Source organism: Henckelia pumila, chromosome 3, assembly GCF_033568475.1.
Source record: "Henckelia pumila isolate YLH828 chromosome 3, ASM3356847v2, whole genome shotgun sequence".
In the NCBI taxonomy this organism is placed as follows: domain Eukaryota; kingdom Viridiplantae; phylum Streptophyta; class Magnoliopsida; order Lamiales; family Gesneriaceae; genus Henckelia; species Henckelia pumila.
The window spans coordinates 79,804,571-79,830,631 of record NC_133122.1 but is presented as its reverse complement, the minus strand read 5'-3'; the positions used below and the strand labels follow the sequence as shown (position 1 = coordinate 79,830,631).

The 26,061-nt window shown below is 38.8% G+C and overlaps 1 protein-coding gene across 1 annotated transcript; it reads right to left on the bottom strand.

The window, feature by feature from the left end:
* Window positions 1-216: 216 nt before the first annotated feature.
* LOC140889090 (uncharacterized) lies at window positions 217-4,756 on the bottom strand. The gene is made up of 10 exons (XM_073296795.1): window positions 4,396-4,756; window positions 4,042-4,311; window positions 3,566-3,765; window positions 3,386-3,439; window positions 3,064-3,199; window positions 2,767-2,946; window positions 2,231-2,487; window positions 1,401-1,514; window positions 981-1,310; window positions 217-261 (listed from the first exon to the last, which is right to left on the bottom strand). The coding sequence occupies exons 1-10, from the start codon at window positions 4,754-4,756 to the stop codon at window positions 217-219; spliced, it is 1,947 nt and encodes a 648-aa protein (XP_073152896.1).
* Window positions 4,757-26,061: the final 21,305 nt, after the last annotated feature.

Sequence of the window (26,061 nt, the reverse complement as noted above, 5' to 3'; positions counted from 1 at the left end):
CACGAGTGCGACGTTTCTGAACTCAATCTAGAAATATAACATTAATAGACTAAGAACATCAGCAATCAACTCAAATCAAGCTTAGATCACTCAAATATGATCAAACTAAACCATTTCCAAACCGGCGGCGTAACGTAACAAACCGGTAACCGAAACTCATAACCAACAATTCTAACCACCATAACCAATTTTTACACATAATATATCATCAAGATATCACCATAAACCAGCCAAATCAGATAGCATAATTTTGAACAAGAGCTGGAAATCATAACAAATTCAAACATTATCCGTTCTTCATTCCGATTTTGATATAACAATCAATAAAAACTCAAGCACACATTGAATCCATAAGAATCTGATTATCACCTCATAATTTCGAACTCAGCTGAATCAAAGAGGTTCTTACATCAAAATGAAGCTCTTGTTGCGAGGATTCCAAAACCGTGCTCAGAATTTTATTCGGATGGACGGATCTTGAAATAATGAAGATTGAAGATCAAATTTAGACAAAGAAAAGGAAATCTCGGTTTTGCTATTGAAGAAGAAGATAATTCTGATGCAATAACATGTATATACACCTAGGTATACATAAGATGCCAAGTGTCCCACCCAAATATAGCAAATTGCACTTTGGCCCTTAACATTTCCACTATTTGCAATTCAATCCCTGAGAAACCTTTTTAATTCAATTTCAATCTTAAATAATTTAAAAATAATAGAATTTAAATTCAAACTCCAAAATTCCCCAATTAAATATACCCGGATTAAAATTAAATAATCTCGGGCCTTACAATTCTCCCCTACTAAGATATGATTTCGTCCTCGAAATCGCATGTATTCTGAACACATATAAGATAATAGAAGAGCAGAAATACTGAATAAAACTCACATCAGTGAAATAGCTCTGGATAACGCTGTCTCATATCCTGTTCTGTTTCCCAAGTAGCTTCTTCAATTCCGTTTCTACTCCATTGTACCTTAACAAGTGGAATGGATTTGTTTCTGAGCTGCCTTTCCTTGTGATCAAGTATTTGAATAGGACGTTCGAAATAGCTCAATTTTTTATCCAACTCAGCTTCATCTGGATGAAGAATATGGGAAGCATCGGGCTCGTACTTCCTCAACATAGACACGTGAAATACATCGTGAATACCTGACAGTGCTGGAGGTAATTCTAGTCGGTATGCAAGATCACCAACTTTATCAAGAATTTCACAAGGTCCAATAAACCTCGGTGATAGCTTACCCCTCTTTCCGAATCGAACAGTGCCTCGAAAAGGAGAGATTTTCAGAAATACTCGATCACCCTGTACAAAATTCAAAGGTATACGCCTCACGTTCGCATATTTTGCTTGTCGATCTTGCGATGTTCTCATTCTGATCTATATCAACTTTACTTTTTCAGAAATCTCTCTGATCATGTCTGGCCCTGTAACTGGTGTTTCAGAAAGATCATCCCAAAACAACGGCGATCGGCATTTTCTACAATACAGTTCTTGAAATGGAGCCATCTGAATGTTTGATTGATAACTGTTATTATAAGAGAATTCAACAAGTGGCAAAGATTCTTGCCAACTCGCACCAAAATCAAGTATCACAGCTCTCAACATATCTTCTAAAATCTGTATAGTACGTTCTGACTGCCCTTCAGTCTGAGGATGATACGCTGTACTCAAATGAAAACGTGTACCTAAAGCTTCCTGTAGGCTATGCCAGAAATGTGAAGTGAATCGAGGATCTCGATCTGATACAATTGACTTAGGCACCCCATGAAGTCGTACTACATCTCTGATATATATATATTGGCCATCTGGTCATGACGACACGTCATCTGATAAGGAATAGAGCATGCAGACTTAGTCAGTCTATCAATCACAACCCAAATAGCATCACATCCCCTCGAAGATCTCGGTAGTCTTGTGACAAAATCCATAGTAATATGATCCCATTTCCATTCAGGAACTGCTAAACTGTGCAATAAACTACTTGGTCGCTTCCTTTCAGCTTTTACCTGTTGACAGTTTAGACATCTATATACAAACTTTGTCACATCAGTTTTCATTCTTTTCCACCAAAACTGTTGTTTCAGATCATTATACATTTTCCTACCCCCTGGATGGATACTAAACTTGCTGCAATGAGCTTCATTCAGAATTTTCTGTCTTAATTCTGCAATATCAGGTACCACAATACGAAGATTAACAAACAAAATTCCATCCATACTAACCTGAAACTCTAACTCTTGTCCAGTTCTAATTCTTTCAATCGAATTTAGAACGTTTTGATCAGTTTTCTGGGCTTCTTTAATTCGAATAAATAACTCCGGCTCAGCTGTGATTGCATAAACCTGTACAGGTTGTATATCTGTCTCAAAATCCAGACCAGAAACACAGCAATCTTCAATCAACTGAGAGACACACATAGTAGATAAGGATAAATCACATACCTTTCTACTCAGTGCATCAGCCACTGCATTAGACTTCCCTGGATAATACTTAATTTCACAGTCAAAATCTTTCAGCAAGTCCAACCAACATCTTTGTCTTATATTTAATTCCGCTTGAGAAAACAAATACTTCAAGCTTTTATGATCAGAAAATATCTCAAAGGTCTCACCATATAAATAATGACGCCAAATCTTCAACGCGAAGACAATAGCTGCAAGCTCAAGATCGTGTACTTGATATATGATCTCGTGAGGTTTTAATTACCTGGAGGCATATGCTATCACATGACCTCGCTGCATCAAAATACAACCCAAACCTTTATGAGAAGCGTCAGAATAAACAGTAAAACCACCTATACCTGATGGAATAGATAATACAGGTGCACTAGTTAGCCTTTTCTTCAGTTCCACAAAACTAGCTTCACATTCATGTGTCCAAACAAACGGAGTATTCTTCTGTGTTAACTGGGTAATCGGCTTCGCAATGCTAGAAAATCCTGCAATAAATCGACGATAATACCCGGCTAAACCCATGAAACTACGAATCTCAGGTATGGATGTAGGTCTAGGCCAGTTAATACCTTCCTATACCTTGCTAGGATCAACAGATATACCGTCTCCTGAAATAACATGGACAAGAAACACAACTCTGTCCAACCAAAACTCACACTTGGACAGCATATCATACAAATGCTCAGTTCTCAAAATCTGCAAAACAATCCTCAAATGCTCTGCATGCTCAGTCTTAGTCTTAGAATATATCAGAATATCATCAATAAAAATGATAACAAACTCATCTAAGTATCTCTGAAATAGTCTATTCATTAGACCCATAAAGAGAGCAGGAGCATTTGTTAAACCAAATGGCATTATTATAAACTCATAGTGGCCATACCTCGTTTAAAATGCAGCTTTAGACACATCTGCTTCTCTGACCCTCAACTGGTGATAACCAGACCTCAAATCAATCTTTGAATAGACGAAAGAATCCTGCAATTGGTCAAACAAATCATCTATTCGAGGTAATGGGTATCTATTCTTTACCGTGACCTGATTTAATTGGCGGTAATCGATACATAATCTCATCGACCCATCCTTCTTTCTGAAAAATAATACCGGAGCGCCCCAAGGTGACACACTCGGCCTAATGTAACCTTTGTTCAGCAAATCTTCAAGTTGATCTTTCAACTCTTTCAGTTCAAGTGGTGCCATCCTATAAGGAGCTTTAGAGATAGGTAATGTAACTGGTACCAACTCGATACTGAAATCAATCTCACGCATTGGAGGCAGTCCCGGTATTTCATCCGGAAAAATATCTGCAAACTCACATACAACATGAATATCTGCCAGTTCAGGACTAGCTTTCAACACATCCAATGCATAAACTAGAAATCCTTCAGCTCCAGTCTATAATAACTGTTCCATAGATAAGCTAGAAATCAAAGAAATTTTAGCACGAGAACCCTTACCAAAGAATTTTCATTCATCTTCCATGTCTGGTCTAAATTGGAAAATCTTATGAAAACAGTCAACCGTGGCCCTGTACTTGGTTAGTGCATTGATTCCAATAATACAATCAAAATCACACATACCAAGTACTATACAATCAAGCTCAATTGCATTACTGTCAAACTGTATTTCACAACCCCTGACTATACTGGCAGATGTCTTATATTTTCCCATGGGCGATGAGATAGTAAATACAGAAGATAAACGCTCAACAGGCAAAGCATGCAATTCAACAAATTTTTTAGCTATAAAAGTATGTGATGCTCCAGTGTCAATCAACACATAAGCAGGATAACTAGAGAGAACACAATTACCTGCAATCACATTGTCCGGTGCCGCCTGTGCCTGATCTTCTGTCAATGCAAAAACTCTAGCTGGCTGTCATGGAGGTTGGCCTACACTCTGGCTCTCTCCCTGTCTACTCTGAGCTGGTCTACCTGAAGATTGAAAGGAATGCACAGCAGGAGCTTGTCTATCAGCCTGAGTTGATCCCTGTGATGTTCCCTGTGTAGGACACACTCTGGCATAATGTCCTGGCCGGTTGCAGAGATTACAAGTTCCAGAAACTCCTTTGCAAGCATCACTAGAATGTCTTCCCCCACATTTACTACAAAACCAACCTGTAGACCCTGAACCCTGACTTAATACATATGTCTTTGAACCACCAAAACTAGAGGAACTACTTCCTTGCTTCTTGAACTGTTTACCTTTGGGCCGAAACCAATATCTTTTGTTGCTACTGCTATCACCTCCTTCATACCTGATTTGTTGCTGATGAACGGATGATTGAGGTTTCATTGATGGTGCCTGTGGCTATTGAGAAGACTGAGGCCTGTACGAAGTCCCTTTCTGTCTCATAATATCAGCTTCTGCACCTTTGGCTTTATCGAGAGCATCAGCAAGATTATTAGGTCGCCCCGCATTGACCAAGGTGAAGACATCTGGATTAAGATCGTTGATGAATTGATCGGTCTTCGCTTCCTCATTATCCGCAATATGAGGTGCAAAACGGAGTAAATGGAAAACTTTGCAACATAATCTTAAATGCACATACTACCTTGTTGCAAATTGGCAAACTCCGCTCCTTTGTCCTTTCTATAAGACTGAGGAAAGAAATGTTTGAAAAACTCAGCTTTAAACACATTCCAAGTAATAACAGTTCCTCGATTCTCCAACGCTTTCTAAGTCATGATCCACCAATTTTTAGCCACATCATGCAACTGATGGATAACCAATCGAACTCTTCGGTCATCGGTGTAATCAATAGATTCAAACAGTTGTTCGATATCATCAAGCCAACTTTCACATGCTACAGAATCCTCAGTACCATGCAGACTCGGTGGTTTGAATGACTGAAATCATTTCAACAACACTTCCATTGGATTAGCAGTCGCATCCATTGGAGTAACAGTAGTACTGCCTTGCTCAGTCGTAGGTACCGGTGGAATATTAGGAACTACTGTAGGAACCTGTTCCATCGGAGGTACTTTCTCAGCCGGTGGTGACTGTAGATTCGTCCAACCACTAAGAAGAGGTAAAGATCGGGGAGGCATAGCTGATCTGTAGCGACCCTACCCGGATCCGCTACCTAATCAGAGTTAAGAGCATAACTAAACATGCATTAAATAAATCGCTGCGGAAGACTTAAATAAAAACAGACCGGCAGAATACAACCGGTTAAATAAATTCGATTTATACAACCAAATCGAATAAATAGCCTAAAGGAAAAACCTACAGCTAATCCTATTGTCTTCACTGATCACTGGCTACTCCAAGCTCCTGGTGCTCTACTCTGCACCTACTTCTGCCCCGTCGAATGGGGTGTCCAGATACACAAAAAAAAACTGGACGTGAGCTCTAAGCTCAATACGAAAGCACTGGGTAAAATATACAAATATGATGCATGCAAATGATAGGGTATCCATATCTGGGATAACTGTATATAACTGCTCAGTAATGGCGCCTAGGACATGAGTGGTACAACCCGGGGAGCAAACCCTGCGTACACTGCTTATTCCTACAGGACGTGGACCGTGTCCCCCGATGCTAGCCACCCATGACCCGTCAGTCAATAGGCCCTAGACATCAACCGTCCAGACAGGGATGAGCGACCCTACGTGGCTCATCTCACAAGATGGACAGACACAATATGATATGCATATGCTGCATAATAAATGACATACAAAATGCAACATATAAGCATGCAAAACTCGCTGGCAATCTCAGTCTGTACTTGCGTACCTTACTACAGGCAGTTCCTAGCAGTCCCACTCTAGGTTCCAAGCCTATATCAGCTCTACAATGCAAATACCCATGCATCAATAATTAAGCTCTAAAAGCCTTAACTAAGCTATTGCATACTCCTAAATAATTTAATGAGACCATAGCTATACCTGCGTCCGTCGTCAGCCTGCTGATGACAATTGCCTCAAAACTAGGCCACAGCTCCGCCTCGACGCCTGGATCGCTATGCCACTTCCGGATTCCCAATAGGATGTCTAGAACTCCCTAGATCTGAGTTAGAAGGATTAGGAATCAGAGAGAAGAGAGGGAAAGGTGCACTTGAAAATGAAATCTCGGCCCCCTATTTATAGACGGAGTTCGGAGCCTCCGAACCCGGTTCGGAACGTCCGAACACGATCGGAACCTCCGATCCCACCTTCGGAGCGTTCGATCGCCCAATATTACGTTAGCCATGACATCACCTTGCTGACATAAGCAATGACGTGTGCCTTGGTCCCGATCGGAAAGTCCGATCTTGCCGATGGAGCTTTCGATCTCGATCGGAGCCTCCGATCCTGAGTTCGGATCCTCCGATCCAGTTCGGAGCCTCCTGGCTTGGTTCGAAGTTTCCGAATCCTCCGGACCTTCGGGACCTTTCTTGCTACTTTCGAGTGTCCTGAATCCATTTCTGGACTCCATTAACCCATTTGGAATTTCTTTAATCATGTTTTACTTAATCTAAACATGATTACTCGATTAATATACTCATTAATCGCTAATTCTGGATACGGGTTACTACATGATCACTGAGAGTAACAACAATTCAACACATAACATCATATCGCAGTTCCAATATCTCATACTCTTTAATCTCATGAGCATGTCGTATTCCATCACAAAACACTTCCATTACATGTTTAGCCATTAACTCATATAAGCACATATTTTCAATAAATAAACATGCTAGCATATAACTTGTGATTACAAGAGTAGAACATGCTTGCATAAAATTCATATATACAAACCATGCATTAAACTCATGCATCATGAATTTATGCGACTCACTCTACCCCGCTTAGCTTCTAATGTCGACTCAAGACAACTTAGGCTCTGATACCAAACAATGTGACGACCCCGGGCTCGTCTACTTTATTCCAATGACTCAACACAAAAGCATTAGAACTAAGCACAAGTAATATAAAAGAAACAAATAAAATATATATATATATTTTTTAAAATGGCCCTCCGCTCGATCGGTTAAAACTGACCGATCGAGCGGCCAAGAAATCCCAAACCCTCGGGTTTGGCATTTCACATGCACCGCTCGATCGGTCAAAATGCACCGATTGAGCGGCCCCTATAATGCAGAAATCTGCCGATTTTTCTGGTGCTGTTCTTGGCTAAATCCTTGCCATCTAACAACATGTAATTCAATATAACAAGGCTACACATACTAGAACAACATTTACAAGATACATGACAACTTTATTCAAAAACCAAGCTTACAAGAGACTACAAGTATTCAAGCTAACTTCAAAGTTACATCCACTAGATTGGTACAAAACACAACCAACACATGCTATAAACTTAAACTCAAGTTCTTGATAGCACTTATACATTCTTAGCCCGGAACGTCACTTCTCTAAACTTCCAATCGCTCAAGACCTTCTACGACTCGGCCCTGCATCATCTGTTGCAATGCACACACAAAACAAAATAACAGCCGGATAACCCGGTAAGTATAAAACTTAGTATGAAACCACAAAAACATATATTGGAACACATATAGCAAGTTTCATGCATTTCATTATATAAGACAACCTAAATACCACAAGGCAGTTAGTGTAACGACCCACTGTATCAAGACGGGTCTTTTCAGCGTGCTTTTGTCCTCACTCACACGCACCCTGAGAAACTTCTCAGGAGGTCACCCATCCTATAATTGCCCCAAGTCAAGCACGCTTAACTTTGAAGTTCTTATGTGATGAGCTCCCGAAAAGAAGATGCACCTTCTTGATATGAGCAGTACATATGAAATCTTTTAAGCTCTCCTCAACTATGGAGTCCCATACCTACACAGTCTCAGAATCCCCTCTCATTCCGGCACGTGATCGGTTCATTCATGTCTCCCGCCGCCTAGAAGCCTTTCAGGAGCCGCTCATTGTCCGTGCAACCTCTTGGCACCAGCGATCACTCCCCGCCTCCTCAGCCCCGGGCGTCACAGTTAGCTACACAATAAAGATTCAAGGCCTAATGAACGACTCGGTTTAGATGCTAAAATGCACCACTCATCATCAGGCTCAAGCTCATCACTGATGCTATAACCAAAATCGATCTATCAATGATAAATATTCGTCATTGATATTTGATATCGAAGTTTATAACTCATTAACGATATCGACAAGACTTGACTAAATGTTAGGCTCACATATATAACAAGATGACATAACCACAATCATCCTATTTTAGCTCATCAAGCATAACTAACAATCTAAACATTTATGTCAAGTATTGTGTGATTTAAGGAAATCGAGAAGGTAAACTCGTCTCGACGAATATCCCCAACTTGATCATCGTCATGTCATACCTTTTCTTGATAAAGAGCTAGCTAACTCCACAAGCTACAAAACACACAAGCTCTATCAAAAATTCTGCTCAAATACAATTCAATCCTCAAGGTGTAAACCTTACCAACCTTGATCAATATTTCCCGATTCGAAACTGAAGCTTCATGAGTGCGATGTTTCTGAACTCAATCTGGAAATATAACATTATTAGCCTAAGAACATCAGCAATCAACTCAAATCAAGCTCAGATCACTCAAATATGATCAAACTAAACCATTTCCAAACCGGCGGCGTAACGTAACAAACCGGTAGCCGAAACTCATAACCAACAATTCTAACCACCATAACCAGTTTTTACACATAATATATCAGCAAGATATCACCATAAACCAGCCAAATCAGATAGCATAATTTTTGAACAAGAGCTGGAAATCATAACAAATTCAAACGGTATCCGTTCCTCGTTCCGATTTTGATATAACAATCAATAAAAACTCAAGTACAGATTGAATCCATAAGAATATGATTATCACCTCATAATTTCGAACTCATCTGAATCAAAGAGGTTCTTACATCAAAATGAAGCTCTTGTTGCGAGGATTCCAAAACCGTGCTCAGAATTTTATTCGGATGGACGGATCTTGAAATAATGAAGATTGAAGATCAAATTTAGACAAAGAAAAGGAAATCTCGATTTTGCTGTTGAAGAAGAAGATAATTCTGATGCAATAACATGTATATACTCGTAGGTATACATAAGATGCCAAGTGTCCCACCCAAATATAACAAATTGCACTTTGGCCCTTAACATTTCCACTATTTGCAATTCAATCCCTGAGAAACTTTTTTAATTCAATTTCAATCCTAAATAATTTAAGAATAATAGAATTTAAATTCAAACTTCAAAATTCTCAAATTAAATATACTCGAATTAAAATTAAATAATCTCGGTCCTTACACATCCCATTCAACTATAACTAGCTTTTTTAAGATTAAAATTAACATCGTCACATTTATCGTATATATATATATATATATATATAACAAAATATTTCAAATGTGTCAAAGGCATACTTATTTATCGATAGTGAATTATGTAATATTAAATTGAGAAAATCTTACTTTCGTAATCTAATCCTACTCCTTTAATTCCTACATTAAAAAGTTCTGATTTACCACTCATACCAGATATATACATAGATATATTATCTTTTTTTTTTCCTTTTTTGAAAATCTACAAATATTTTCAATTAATGGATTTAGAAGCACATGCACATAAGTTGCACACCAAGTGCACAGTTTTCAAACATCGAATTTCTAATCTTCCCATGAACTTCAATTTATTTATTTTATTCGATCTTTGATATATGAGATCAGAAACGACCAAGAACGAAAATGAGCAACACAAATTCCTTAGTAGAGAATCCAGAACACACCAACAACCAACATTGTTTAGAGCCGCAACATCTTTACTCGAAACTCCTACATGAACCCCAAGCTTGAGGAGACGTGTGATACCATCGTCTCCATGTCTCGAAAACAAAAAAATTTCCATGAAGAAGAAGCTCGGAGGTACTCAAACCCTACTTACTCAACCCTTCGTATATACTGCCTCGGATGGCACCAACTCAGCAGTTGCTCCATTAAGAAAGGTCCATGGTAGCAACAACCCAGTCAAAGTTAGAGACCACCATGTGTTCAAGGACAATCGACCACCGCAATTTTTATTGTTAAGGTATTGTTTGCAACCTCTAAAAATAAGTAGATATGAATATTTTCTTAAAAAATTACTGGAGAAAAAAATTCATAATAACTTATATTTAGAGGTTGCAAACACTATCTAAATCTGGTGTGAGATACTGTTGTAAGATTGACCGGTGGGACAGGTAATTTACTAAAAGTTATAGTTTGTGCTAATGGTACAACTCAAATCTTTTAAATTATACTGCAGTCGTATTACTATGGTTTGATCGCTCTATTTAGCAGGAAAAATTATTGCATGCATTTATAAGTTCTGATTTTTTTTACCATATAAGCACTGTCAGGGGCGGATCTACAGTGTGACCAGCCCCCCCCCCCCCCCAAAGAAATTTTTATGTTTAGTGTATATATATATATATATATATAAACTAGTAATATATTACTACATATATCCTTGGTGTAGCTGGTAAACTCTTATATTGGAAGAAATTTGGAAGAAAAAGAGCAGGGTTCGAATCTGATAGTACTCATTTTGTTTTTTGAATTTTTTACTACTTGGGTTAGGGGTGAGCAAAATATCGGTTTAATCAAAATAACCGACCGAACCGAATTAAATCGAAAATTCGGTTCGGTTTGATTGGTCGATCGGTTTTTTTTTCAAAAATTTTGGTTAATTCGTTTTAGTCGGTTTTGTTTCGGTTTCGAATTTTAAAACATCGGTTAAACCGATTAAACCGATTTAATATAATATTTTTTATAAAAAAATTATTATTGGGCCTGATTTTATCTTTGCATGAAGATTATTTATATTGGGCTAGTGGGCTTTATAAACAATATGTTAAAAACAAAAAAAGATAACTCACCCTAGCCCAACCCCAACAGCATCGGCATCGTCTTCTTCTCTCATTATATTTGCGTACCAGGAGTCTAGCCCCTTTGTCTTACACAAACACACACACGACCCGATCTTGGTCGTCACACCACCACCTTCTTCCCAAAAACCGGCCACTTCCATCACTTGAGAATACATCCAGCACCCCTGAGAAAACTGCAGTCGCTGAACCTTCTGCTCAACCAACATCCTCTCTTATGTATGTTCAAGACTTCTCTATAGTAGAAGATGTTATAAGCTCATTCATCAAGGATCCAAGCACAATTCTTGTTCCAGAAGAAGCTCCCACTGCTTCATCGCTTGAAGCGCATGTCACCTCAGTGGTCAGGGAAGTATCTTCATCTCTTACTTTGCCTGAAGCTTCTTTAGCTATTACATTAGAAGTAGAATCCATTCTCCCGGATATTGCTATTTTCTCTTCTGAATATCATCAAGAAGTCCGTATAGCAGCCGTTTCTACTGAAGACACATCTTTCATTCCCTAGGCTCAAGATCCTGCTATTGTATCTGTTTCATCTCCTCAAGCCCTTGACTGTGAACCCATCGTTGATCCCACTACTGCATTAGTTCTGTTTTCAAGAAATCCTTCAACGTCAAGTACCCCTCCACGTGTCACTTCCGAAAAACATAAATCCGCAATTGAGGATATCAAGCTCTGCATTCTTCGAGCAGATAATCTTGTATCTGAGCCAGAAACATCTGTCACCGAGGAGCTCATCACTTTGAATTATCTTCGCACAAATATTTAAACCATGGTCAGAGATATTAATTATGCTCAGTTGGATAATCGTAAGGTCGTAACTTCATTCACCAAGATAGCCACAGATTACATTTTGAAGATTTATGAAGAGATAACTCGTTTCTATATCAACGTCTTACTAATAAATCGGGATCCTACTATTGCATATGCTACCTTATCCCTTGGACAAACAAATGTTCTCTTTGTTCCTAACAAGAATACATAATCTCTCCGACTTCTATGTTCTCAAATAGAAGGACTTACTGCTGCAAATCAGGCTCATTCTGCCTCTATTCAAAGTCTTGATGCAAAAGTCGATACAATTTCTACTCAAATTGCTGAACTCTTTCAATTTATTGTGGATGTTGATGCCAAAAAAAGGAAAAGGCACCCATGGTAATCCTCTGGCGATAGGACTAATCAAGGAGAAAACACGAGACTTAATCCTAATCCAGAACCCATGGACATTCCTATGACCGATCGCATTTAGTTTCACATACTCTATTCTTGATTACTACATTTCGTCTAACAGTAATCTTGCTCTATATTTTTGCTGCTAGGTTTTGGAATCACCAAAAAGGAAAAAATTGTTAAGTAATTTAGTTTTGGTGATAATAACCAGTAGTAGTACCACTAGTAGTAGATACTTTCAGTAATAATCAAAAGCACCTGAAACAAATTCAGAGGCTAAGTTCAAATTATAGTACTATCAGAAACCAGTAGGCTAATTCAGGTCTTATCACATTATCCGGAGACTTAATTTCAATAGATCAGTTCAAGCATAAACCAGCAATCTGTTGGAGAACACGACGATCAGATCAATCAGAATTGATACCCGGTGCAGCGGAAGTTTAAAAATTTTATATGGAACGATTCCATAATGGGTATCAAAATTTTACGATTAAATTGTGTGTGTAAAAATTAAATAACAATTATAAATTTTTACCTCCAATCTCGAATCGAGATTATGGACACCAACAGATTGCTCTGCTCTTGTTGTATCTCCCAGGAACTGATGGACGAACTGTTCTTCAATCAGGTCCACGAACAGAGATTTAATCCCTCTGATAGATTGCACTAGAAAATCTATCAGAAGTTTCTACGAAGAGAATTAACGAATTTGATCCGTTAAACCAGACTGTAATTCAAAATTCACAGACTGGATTTTTCCGAGCAAAGGGGAGGGGGGCGGCGGCCACACTTAAGAAAAATAGGGTTTTTTTAAAATAATTTTGTGACCTGTTGTGTGTAATTTCTATACTGCAATAACTTATTTATAATGTAGGCCGCTAACAGTTTAGGGCCCGTTAGTCATAAGTTCAAGCCCGACAAGCAAAGCCCGCATGTTCAGAAATTAATATAAAATTCATCATGACTCCGATTGATAAACAGATTTCACCAATGTGCACAGAAACCATTTCTGCACCTTTTAAAGTCAAGATAAATTTTTCTGAATCCGAATTCAGTGATTTCCAAAAATGCCCATCCCTATGTCATTTTAGGAAATCTTACTCCTCTACTCTTAAATAAGAAGTCCAACTTCTTTGTTCATTAAATTTAACTCTTTAAATTTAACTATCTCAACGGGGATTAAAAATTCATTACTCTGTGTGACCCTCAATGGTTCAGGGATACAGCTAGCCGTGGGCTCACAACTCCTTGTGACTCGGAACAACAATTTCCGACTTGCCCATCGAATCATGGTAAGAGCGCCTAGCAACATCGCCCCATGATTCCCTAGGTATCACTGATAGTGCCTGCAAGAACCAATAGATTTTGGTTAGCGTACAGTACGGTCCCTTCATCCATATATCCCGATCGAATCAACAACCATTGGTAAATCGAGAGTCGTTCGAGATTCGATAACTATGCAATACATCTTGAAGATCAAATAGTGACATCGCATGTGCTACTAAGAAACCATTTCTTAAAACACATCATGTACTCTGGCCAGAGATTCGTCACACTAATATCTCCTCAGATCGCATAGGATATCCACACTCGCAAGTATGTGGTGAATCCTTGACAACAAATCATCGACTCCTATATGTGTTGTAACTGTACCCAATCCCGACACCTGATGACCCCAATAGAGTCGGTAAACGAGTCAAAGCACAGTACTAGCATATAGAGTCTCAATGATGTTTCAAGTAATAAGGACTAATGGTGTACAACCAAAACCGCAGACTTTATCCACTCGATAAGTGATAACCACTTGGAAAGTCCGGATAGGGTAGTTCGATCATTCATCGTATGAATATCCATTTGCATGCTTTGAACATCTCTATGTTTCTTACCAATGAAACGTGGTACTCTGCATCGCAAATGCTAGTCTCAATCTCGAGCGATCCTTATCCTTATTATCGGACGGCTCAATCGACTAGGAACAGTTTAGAATATACAGTGACTATAAGATGTGTTTCATGATAGACATCCCCATGTTCTACCACATCTTACATACACTATAGTATATTCAAGGTCTTTATCAAAACAACAATAGTATATCACAATATAACAATATGAAGAAAGATAAAGTCATTGCCATTAATAAAAGTGTAAATTATATTAAACAAAAGATTGTTTATACAAAGAGTCATCAAAGCCCTTAGCCACAAGTTGGCTCACCGGGCACCTACTCTTTCAATCTCCCACTTGCCCTAAAGCCAACTAGTCATACTACGTAGACCCATTGCTTCGCGATGTTTGTCAAATAATGGTCCTGGCAAGGGCTTAGTAAGTGGATCAGCGATATTGTCTGTAGAGGCCACTCTTTCGATAGTGATGTCTCCTCTTTCCACAATCTCCCGGATGATGTGGTATTTTCTCAGTACGTATTTGGATCTTTGATGAGACCTTGGTTCCTTTGCCTGAGCAACGGCACTCGTGTTGTCACAGTACACCGGGACTGGACCAACAACTTCAGGAATGATGCCCAACTCTTGGACGAAATTTCTCATCCAAACGGCCTCTTTAGCAGCAGCTGATGCTGCAATGTATTCTGCCTCAGTGGTGGAATCCGTTGTGGTGTCCTGCTTGGAACTCTTCCAAGAGACAGCACCGCCATTGAGCATGAACACAAATCCAGAGGTTGACTTCGAGTCATCCACGTCACTTTGGAAGCTAGAGTCGGTATAGCCTTCCAATTTTAGTTCTCTTCCTCCATATACCATGAACATATTCTTAGTTCTTCGTAAGTACTTAAGAATGTCCTTCACGGCTTTCCAATGCATTTGACCGGGATTAGCTTGATATCTGCTTGTGACACTCAGAGCAAATGCTACATCCGGTCTGGTAGATATCATCTCATACATGATACTACCTATGGCTGACGCATATGGTACATGTGTCATTTTCTCTATCTCTTCATCAGTCTTGGGACACATAGACTTGGATAGAGAAACTCCATGACACATGGGTAGATGTCCTCTCTTGGACCCATCCATTGAAAACCATTTCAATATGGTGTCGATGTAGGTTGATTGAGTGAGTCCTATCATTCTCTTAGATCTATCTCTATAGATCTGTATCCCTAGAATATAGGATGCCTCACCCAAATCCTTCATCGAGAATCTACCTGATAACCATATCTTTGTTGACTGCAACATCCCTACGTCATTCCCAATGAGTAGGATGTCATCAACATAAAGTACTATGAATGTCACAGCATCCTTAACTACTTTCTTGTATACGCATGGTTCCTCCGGGTTCTTGATGAAACCAAAATCCTTTATTGTTTCATCAAATTTCTGGTTCCAACTTCTTGATGCTTGTTTTAGACCATAAATTTATCTCTGAAGCTTGCATACCTTATGCTCTCTTCCCATGGATGTGTACCCCTAAGGCTGCTTCATATAGATTTCTTCCTTAATGTCTCCATTAAGAAAAGCAGTCTTCACATCCATTTGCCATATCTCATAGTCATACCAAGCAGCTATGGCAATAAGGATTCTTATAGACTTGAACATTGCAACTGGTGAAAAGGTTTCATCATAGTCAACTCCTTGTCTTTGAGTATAACCTTTTGCCACCAATCGCGCCTTGTAGGTCAATACCTTACCATCAGGCACAAGCTTTCTCTTGTAGATCCATTTACACCCTATTGGAACAATTCCATCGGGAGGATCTACTAAAGACCAAACTTGGTTTGTATGCATCGAATCTATTTCCGACTGCATAGATTCAAGTCATAAATTTGAATCCGCATCAGAAATTGCTTCCTTGAAGTTTCTTGGATCACATCCAACATCGAGTTCATCTTGATCCCCTTCAAGAAGAAGACCATATCGAATAGGAGGTCTAGAAGTCCTCTCAGATCTTCTAGGTACAGGCGTGTCTATCAATGGTTCCTGAGGTGTAGGATCATTATTTTGTATTTCGGGTTCTTCTCGAATTTCTTTGAGTTCCATCATCTCGCCTTTCTTATCCAATAAGAACTCCTTCTCCAAGAAGGTGGCATTCCTTGAAACAAACACCTTTGTTTCAGAAGGATGATAGAAATAATATCCGATTGAATTCTTCGGATACCCTACAAAATAACATAAGGTGGATCGACTATCCAACTTATCTCCCACTGTCTGCTTCACGTAAGCAGGACATCCCCAAATCCTCAAGTACGAATACTTAGAAGCTTTGCCATTCCATAACTCGTATGGTGTTTTGTCCATTGCTTTGGTGTGGACGTTGTTCAACAACAACACCGCCGTTTCAAGCGCGTAGCCCCAAAACAAAGGTGGAAGCTCAGTGAAGCTCATCATGGATCGAAACATGTCCAACAAAGTTCGATTACGACGCTCCGATACACCATTCAGCTGTGGTGTCATAGGAGGAGTCCACTGAGAGAGAATCCCATTCTCTTTCAGATAGTCCAAAAACTCGGTACTCAAGTATTCTCCACCTCGATCTGATCGAAGTGCTTTAATACTTTTACCTAGCTTGTTTTCTGCTCAGCCTTGAATTCTTTGAACTTTTCAAATGCTTCAGACTTATATTTCATTAAATATAAATACCCATACCTAGAATAATCATCAGTAAAGGTAATGAAGTAGGTGTGGCCATATTGAGTACCAACTCTAAATGGACCACAAACATCTGTATGGATCAAATTCAACAGATTTTGACTACGCTCAGGTTTCCCCTTAAAAGGAGATTTAGTCATTTTTCCTTTTAGGCAGGATTCACAAGTAGGTAGAGAGTTAATATCAGACATATCAAACATGCCCTCTCCCACTAGCTTGTTCATCCTCCTTGAGGAAATATGACCTAGCCTAGCGTGCCAAAGGTTTGCCGGGTTTTGGCTATCGATTTTCCTTTTGTTTGTTGTTGCCGGTTTATCAACATAATTTATTGGAACGTCTTTTAGTTTTAAGTTATATAGATCATTTTCAAGTTGTCCATTTCCAATCAAACATTCATTCTTGTAAATATTGCAAATCCCATTCACAAAATTGCAAGAATAACCATCTCTATCAAGCATAGAAACAAAAATAATGTTTTTAATCAAATCCGGAACAAATAAAACATCTCTCAAAAGTAACTTAAAACCGTTCTGCAAAATTAAATAAATATCTCCCACAGCTTTAGCTTCAACTCTGGAACCATTTCCGAGCCTCAGCTGGGTCTCACCCATTCTAAGCCTGCGACTTCTTGTCATCACCTGCAAATCATTGCAAATGTGAGATCCACATCCGATATCCAATACCCAAGAAGTAGTATTAAGTGAAACATTTATTTCAATATAGAACATACCCTTCGCAGTTCGCAACTGCTTTAGATATTCCTTGCAGTTACGCTTCCAATGACCGGGCTTCTTGCAGTAATGGCAAACATCCTTGGATTTTTCCATGTTTGAAGCCTTTGTCTTGTACTTCTTCTCGGGTTCGATTTTCTTGGGTGGGGCAGAACGTTTCTTACCCTTTGTACTTGGCCCCTTCTTAGCAGAAGAAGAGGAGCCCACCAAGAAAGCCGGTTTATCCTTCTTTAAAGTGGATTCATATGTCACAAGCATATTGACCATCTCTTCAAGGGAGGCCTCTATCTTGTTCATATTGAAATTCACCACAAAACCGTCAAACGAAGAAGGAAGAGATAGAAGTAGTAAGTCCACGTTGAGTTCATGCTCCAACACCAAATCAAGGGTTACCAACGTCTGTATGAGCCAAATCACTCGTACCCCATGATCACGGACCGAAGTCCCTTCACGCATGCGACACGTCATTAGCTCCTTTACAATAGCGAACCTTTCAGCCCTCGATTGAGCCCCAAAAAGTTCCTTGAGTTGTACGTGAATGTCAGCAGCATTCACGGTGTCCTCAAATCGCCTCTGGAGTTCATCAGACATCGAGGCTTGCATATAGAATTTGGCCTTGATATCATGGTCCCACCATGTATCAAGTTTGGCTAACTCTTCCGGACTTATGTCAGCTGGTGCTTCCTTCGGAGGAGATTTTTCTAACACGTAGAGCATCTTCTCCGAAGTCAAGACAATCTTCAACTTACGGAACCATTCCGTATAGTTTGCGCCAGTCAATTTATTTTGTTCGAGGATCGAGAAAAGTGGATTACGCGAATTCATCTTTATGAAATACTGAAAAGAAACAGACAAATATCAGTGATTGTTTAATTAATTTACTAAGACATAAAATAGGCGAAATTTATTTTATGAATCTCACTCCCACTATTTTAACGATTTCACTACCCTCTAGTGAAAACGGAAAACTGTTTTCCTTAGTGAGAACATGGAGTCCAATTGACAAACTATGGTCCCGAATAATATCAGCCAACCATAATTTTCAAAAGGTAGAGCCCAATTGCTTCCAAAGCAACCTCCACGTTTTTACCTCATGTCCAATAAGGGCCCAATAATATGACGCCGTTTATTGTGACATGTCAAGATGACCCATCAATATTAAGTGGTGATGGACGGTCGCCATGTGGATTCCCCAATAATATGAGCCGATCCCATGGGAGTTTCACCCAACTTACAACATGTGTCGATCCAATGTACAGCTTTCCGACGAACGGGCCCCCCCAATAATATGAGCCGGACAGTATCCACGGGTAGCATCTCATACATTGATCGTTGATGGAAGGTAGGAACATTTAAACAAATTTAAATATCTTGATATCAATTTTAAATCATATTTAAAATGAGGGATTTTAATTTTGAAAATTTGTCTCATCATTTTTAAAATTTTGTATGCTTGCCGGATTCACACAATTTTGTCTAAAACATGCATACAACAATAATATCACATATTATATAGGATGATCGATTTCATTTCTAATCGACCCGTGGTTGCCAATCACGAGTCTTAGTCCAATCCTAGGTAATATGCAGTATGCAATGCAATCCTATTACATTGTGCTTCCAATTTACATTTCTTCTGTCTTTATTGTCTGCTGGGCCCACATCCGTCTTCAAATCTTCATCTCCCACTAAATCTAATATATTTACAATAAATAACAATGACAAGTAGGGGATACATTTTTAAGGGGTGGGAACGGGCCATAAACCAAGCCCACTTTTATTACATATGACAATTCATATTGGGCCATAAACCAGGCCCATTAATAAATCCAACAACAATAAAAACAAATGTAAATTCCTAACATACACCTACAAAATTGGTCATGGCAATCGATCATCCTTATCCAATAACATTTAATTCAAAATTAATTTATTGGATAACATGCAATGGCAATTTAAATTTAAAAGGATAAAATCATATTTCATATATAAAATCTTATTTTACATACAAAATCATATTTTATCTTTTTATCAAATAAAATCATATTTTATCTATAAAATCCAATTTTATACATAAAATCATATTTTACTCAATATATCCATAAGATCATATCTTATCATCAATTGTACCAAAAATAATTAATTTCAAAATTCAATTTAACGGATAAAATATTTAAATTTTCCAAAAATTCAAATTTATCCAAAAATCAATTTTAAAATTTTTGGACTCGAACAATTCGATCCGACGCCTCGTGGACCAATCAAAAACAATTTTCGATCGGACCAAAAATAGAATTTTTAACATATTAAAATTTAATTTTAAAATTAAAAATTAATTTTTCCGCGGGCCGCCCGGGACACTCCTGGGCTACCCGCGCCCCAAAGGGGCTCGGGCCGGGCAGCCCGGCTGCCCCTAGGGCAGTGATCTGTTGGAGAACACGGCGATCAGATCAATCAAAATTGATACCCGGTGCAGCGGAAGTTTAAAATATTTTATATGGAACGATTCCATAATGGGTATCAAAACTTTACGATTAAATTGTGTGTGTAAAAATTAAATAACAATTATAAATTTTTACCTCCAATCTCGAATCGAGATTATGGACACCAACAGATTGCTCTGCTCTTGTTGTATCTCCCAGGAACTGATGGACGAACTGTTCTTCAATCAGGTCCACGAACAGAGATTTAATCCCTCTGATAGATTGCACTAGAAAATCTATCAGAAGTTTCTACGAAAAGAATTAACGAATTCGATCCGTTAAACCAGACTGTAATTCAAAATTCACAGACTGGATTTTTCCGAGCAGAGGGGAGGGGGGCGGCGGCCAAACTTAAGAAAAATAGGGTTTTTTTTAAAATAATTTTGTGACCTGTTGTGTGTAATTTCTGTACTGCAATAACTTATTTATAATGTAGGCCGCTAACAGCTTAGGGCCCATTAGTCATAAGTTCAAGCCCGACAAGCAAAGCCCGCATGTTCAGAAATTAATATAAAATTCATCATGACTCCGATTGATAAACCGATTTCACCAATGTGCACAGAAACCATTTCTGCACCTTTTAAAGTCAAGATAAATTTTTCTAAATCCGAATTCAGTGATTTCCAAAAATGCCCATCCCTATGTCATTTTAGGAAATCTTACTCCTCTACTCTTAAATAAGAAGTCCAACTTCTTTGTTCATTAAATTTAACTCTTTAAATTTAACTATCTCAACGGGGATTAAAAATCCATTACTCTGTGTGACCCTCAATGGTTCAGGGATACAGCTAGCCGTGGGCTCACAACTCCTTGTGACTCGGAACAACAATTTCCGACTTGCCCATCGAATCATGGTAAGAGCGCCTAGCAACATCGCCCCATGATTCCCTAGGTATCACTGATAGTGCCTGCCTGCAAGAACCAATAGATTTTGGTTAGCGTACAGTACGGTCCCTTCATCCATATATCCCGATCGAATCAACAACCATTGGTAAATCGAGAGTCGTTCGAGATTCGATAACTATGCAATACATCTTGAAGATCAAATAGTGACATCGCATGTGCTACTAAGAAACCATTTCTTAAAACACATCATGTACTCTGGCCAGAGATTTGTCACACTAATATCTCCTCAGATCGCATAGGATATCCACACTCGCAAGTATGTGGTGAATCCTTGACAACAAAGCATCGACTCCTATATGTGTTGTAACTGTACCCAATCCCGACACCTGATGACCCCAATAGAGTCGGTAAACGAGTCAAAGCACAGTACTAGCATATAGAGTCTCAATGATGTTTCAAGTAATAAGGACTAATGGTGTACAACCAAAACCGCAGACTTTATCCACTCGATAAGTGATAACCACTTGGAAAGTCCGGATAGGGTAGTTCGATCATTCATCGTATGAATATCCATTTGCATGCTTTGAACATCTCTATGTTTCTTACCAATGAAACGTGGTACTCTGCATCGCAAATGCTAGTCTCAATCTCGAGCGATCCTTATCCTTATTATCGGACGGCTCAATCGACTAGGAACAGTTTAGAATATACAGTGACTATAAGATGTGTTTCATGATAGACATCCTCATGTTCTACCACATCTTACATACACTATAGTATATTCAAGGTCTTTATCAAAACAACAATAGTATATCACAATATAACAATATGAAGAAAGATAAAGTCATTGCCATTAATAAAAGTGTAAATTATATTAAACAAAAGATTGTTTATACAAAGAGTCATCAAAGCCCTTAGCCACAAGTTGGCTCACCGGGCACCTACTCTTTCACAATATACTCATTAGTATGTTGGAAAACGGTGTTCAGATCAATTAAGAATTGATACCCGGTGCAGCGGAAGTTTAAAATTTTTATTTTATTATGTGGAACAATTCCATATATGGGTATCAAAACTTTTACGATTAAATTTGTTCAAGTAAAAATAAAACACAATTAAATTTTTACCTCGTCAAGCAAAGGCTTGATCGTGGACTCCAACAGAATTTAATCTGCTCTTCTTGTAAATCCCGGGAACCGATGACAGTCACGATCTAACTCCGGAATTAGGTCCACGAATGAAAAACAGAAACCCTCTGATTGACTGCACTAGAAATCAATCAGAAGTTTTACGTAGAGAATAAACAGATATGATCTGTTAATTCGATTTGTAATTTTTCACAAAAATCACAAGCCGAATTTTCTCCAAAGGGACAGAGGAATTTTCGAAAAATCCTCTTGAATAGTATAGAGTGAATTTCGAAAATTGCAGTATTCAATGTGTGTAATTTTCGAACCCAACACCTCTATTTATAGATAATTTCTAGTTATAATTGTATCAGGACTCTAACTCCTTAAAGCCCACAATCCATAACTTAAGCCCAACAATCCAAGCCTGTTGTTATAGAAATTAATATAAAATTCATCGTGACTCCGATTGATAAACTGATTTTACCAATGTGCACAAAAACCATTTATGCATCTTTTAAAGTCAAGATAATTTTTCTGATTCCGAATTCAGTGATTTCCAAAAATGCCCATCCCTATGTCATTTTAGGAAATCTCACTCCCTTTTAATTAAGAAGTCCAACTTTTCTTTCATTAAATTTAACTCTTTAAATTTAACTATCTCTACGGGGTTTTAGTAATCCATTACTTGTGTAACCCTCAATGGTTCAGGAATACAGCTAGCCGTGGGCTCACAACTCCTTGTGACTCGGAACAACAATTTTCGACTTACCCATCGAATTATGGTAAGAGCGCCTAGCAACATCGCCCCATGATTCCCTAGGTATTACTGATAGTTCCTGCAAGAACCAGTAGATTTTGGTTAGCGTACAGTACGATCCCTTCATCCATATATCCCGATCGAATCAACAACCATTGGTATATCGAGAGTCGTTTGAGATTTGATAACTATGCATTACATCTTGGAGATCAAATAGTGACATCGCATGTGTTACTAGGAAAACCCATTAACCTAAAACACATCATGTACTCTGGCCAGAGATTCGTCACACTAATATCTCCTCAGATCGCATAGGATATCCACACTCGCATGTATGTGATGAATCCTTGACAACAAAGCATCGACTCCTATATGTGTCGTAACTGTACCCAATCCCGACACCTGATGACCCCAATAGAGTCGGTAAACGAGTCAAAGTACAGTACTAGCATATAGAGTCTCAATGATGTTTCAAGTAATAAGGACTAATGGTGTACAACAAAAACCACGGACTTTATCCACTCGATAAGTGATAACCACTTGGAAAGTCCGAATAGGGTAGTTCGATCATTCATCATATGAATATCCATTTGCATGCTTTGAACATCTCTATGTTCCATACCAATGAAACGTGGTACTCGGCATCGCAAATGCTAGTCTCAATCTCGAGCGATCCTTATCCTTATTTGCGGACGGCTCAATTGACTAGGAACAGTTTAGAATATACAGTGACTATAAGATGTGTTTCATGATAGCCATCCCCATGTGCTACCACATCTTACATACACTATAGTATATTCAAGGTCTTTATCAAAACAACAATAGTATATCATAATATAACAATATGAGAAAGATAAATTCAATACCATTATAAAAGTGTAAATTATATTAAACAAAAGATTGTTTTACATAGAGTCATAAAAGCCCTTAGCCACAAGTTGGCTAACCGGGCACCCACTCTTTCAATCTTCTACTTGCCCTAAAGCCAACTAGTCATACTACGTAATCCCATTGCTTCGCGATGTTTGTCAAACAATGGTCCTGGCAAGGGCTTAGTAAGCGGATCAGCGATATTGTCTGTAGAGGCCACTCTCTCGACACTGATGTCTCCTCTTTCCACGATCTCCCGGATGATGTGGTATTTTCTCAGTACGTGTTTGGACTTCTGATGAGACCTTGGTTCCTTTGCCTGAGCAACGGCACCCGTGTTGTCACAGTACACCGAGACTGGACCAACAGCTTCAGGAATTACACCCAACTCTTGGATGAATTTCCTTATCCAAACCGCCTCTTTAGCAGCAGCTGATGCTGCAATGTATTCTTCCACAGTGGTGGATTCCGCTGTGGTGTCCTGCTTGGAACTCTTCCAAGAGACAGCACCGCCATTGAGCACGAATACAAATCCAGAGGTTGATTTCGAGTCATCCACGTCACATTGGAAGCTAGAGTCGGTATAGCCTTCCAACTTCAATTCTCTCCCTCCATAAACCATGAATAAATTCTAAGTCCTTCGCAAGTACTTAAGAATATCCTTCACAGCTTTCCAATGCATTTGATCGGGATTGGCTTGGTATCTGCTCGTGACGCTCAGAGCATAGGCCATATCCGGTCTGGTAGATATCATCCTATACATGATACTACCTATGGCTGACGCATATGGCACGTGTGTCATCTTCTCTATCTCTTCGTCAGTTTTGGGACACATAAACTTGGATAGAGAAACTCTATGACACATAGGTAGATGTCCTCTCTTGGACTCATCCATAGAAAACATTTTCAATATGGTGTCGATGTAGGTTGATTGAGTGAGTACTATCATTCTTTTAGATCTATCTCTATAGATCTGAATTCCTAGAATATAGGATTCCTCACCTAAATCCTTCATCGAGAATCTACCTGATAATCATATCTTTGTTGACTGCAACATCCCTACATCATTCTCCATGAGTAGGATGTCATCAACATAAAGTACTAAGAATGTTACCGCATTCTTAACTACTTTCTTGTACACGCATGGTTCCTCCGGGTTCTTGATAAAACCAAAATCCTTTATCGTTTCATCAAATTTCTGGTTCCAACTTCTTGATGCTTGTTTGAGACCATAGATTGATCTCTGAAGCTTGCATACCTTATGCTCGCTTCCCATTGATGTGTATCCCTCAGGCTGCATCATATAGATCTCTTCCTTAATGTTTCCATTTAGAAATGCAGTCTTTACATCCATTTGCCATATCTCATAGTCATACCATGCTGGTATGGCAATAAGGATTCTTATGGACTTGAACATTGCGACTGGTGAAAAAGTTTCATCATAGTCAACTCCTTGTCTTTGAGTATAACCTTTTGCCACCAATCGTACCTTGTAGGTCAATACCTTTCCATCAGGCCCAAGCTTTCTCTTTTAGATCCATTTGCACCCAATTGGAACAATTCCATCGGGAGGATCTACTAAAGACCAAACTTGGTTAGAATGCATCGAGTCTATTTTCGATTGCATAGCTTCAAGCCATAAATTCGAATTCGCATCAGAAATTGCTTCCTTGAAGTTTCTTGGATCACATCCAATGTCGGGTTCACTTTGATCCCCTTCAAGAATAATACCATATCTAATAGGAGGCCTAGAAGTCCTCTCGGATCTCCTAGTAATAGGCGTGTCTTGTGATGATTCTTGAGGTGTAGGATCACTATTTTGTATCTCGGGTTCTTCTCGAATTTCTTCGAGTTCCATCATCTTGCCTTTCTTATCCAATAAGAATTCCTTCTCCAAGAAGGTGGCATTCCTTGAAACAAACACTTTTGTTTCAGCAGGATGATAGAAATAATATCCAATTGAATTCTTCGGATACCCTACAAAATAACATAAGGTGGATCGACTATCCAACTTATCTCCCACTGTCTGCTTCACGTAAGCAGGACATCCCCAAATCCTCAAGTACGAATACTTAGGAGCTTTGTCATTCCATAACTCGTATGGTGCTTTATTTACTGCTTTAGTGTGGACGTTGTTTAACAACAATAC

Excerpts from the sequence above, each read along its gene's own strand:
- LOC140889090 (XM_073296795.1), bottom strand. The coding sequence starts at position 4,756 with ATGAAACCTCAATCATCCGTTCATCAGCAACAAATCAGGTATGAAGGA. Across the intron at positions 3,766-4,041 it reads GCTTGATTGTATAGTACTTG|ATATTTTTCCGGATGAAATA; the intron begins GTATGTGTGATT and ends GTGAGTTTGCAG. Across the intron at positions 2,488-2,766 it reads TTCTGACGCTTCTCATAAAG|GGAAGTCTAATGCAGTGGCT; the intron begins GTTTGGGTTGTA and ends AGTATTATCCAG.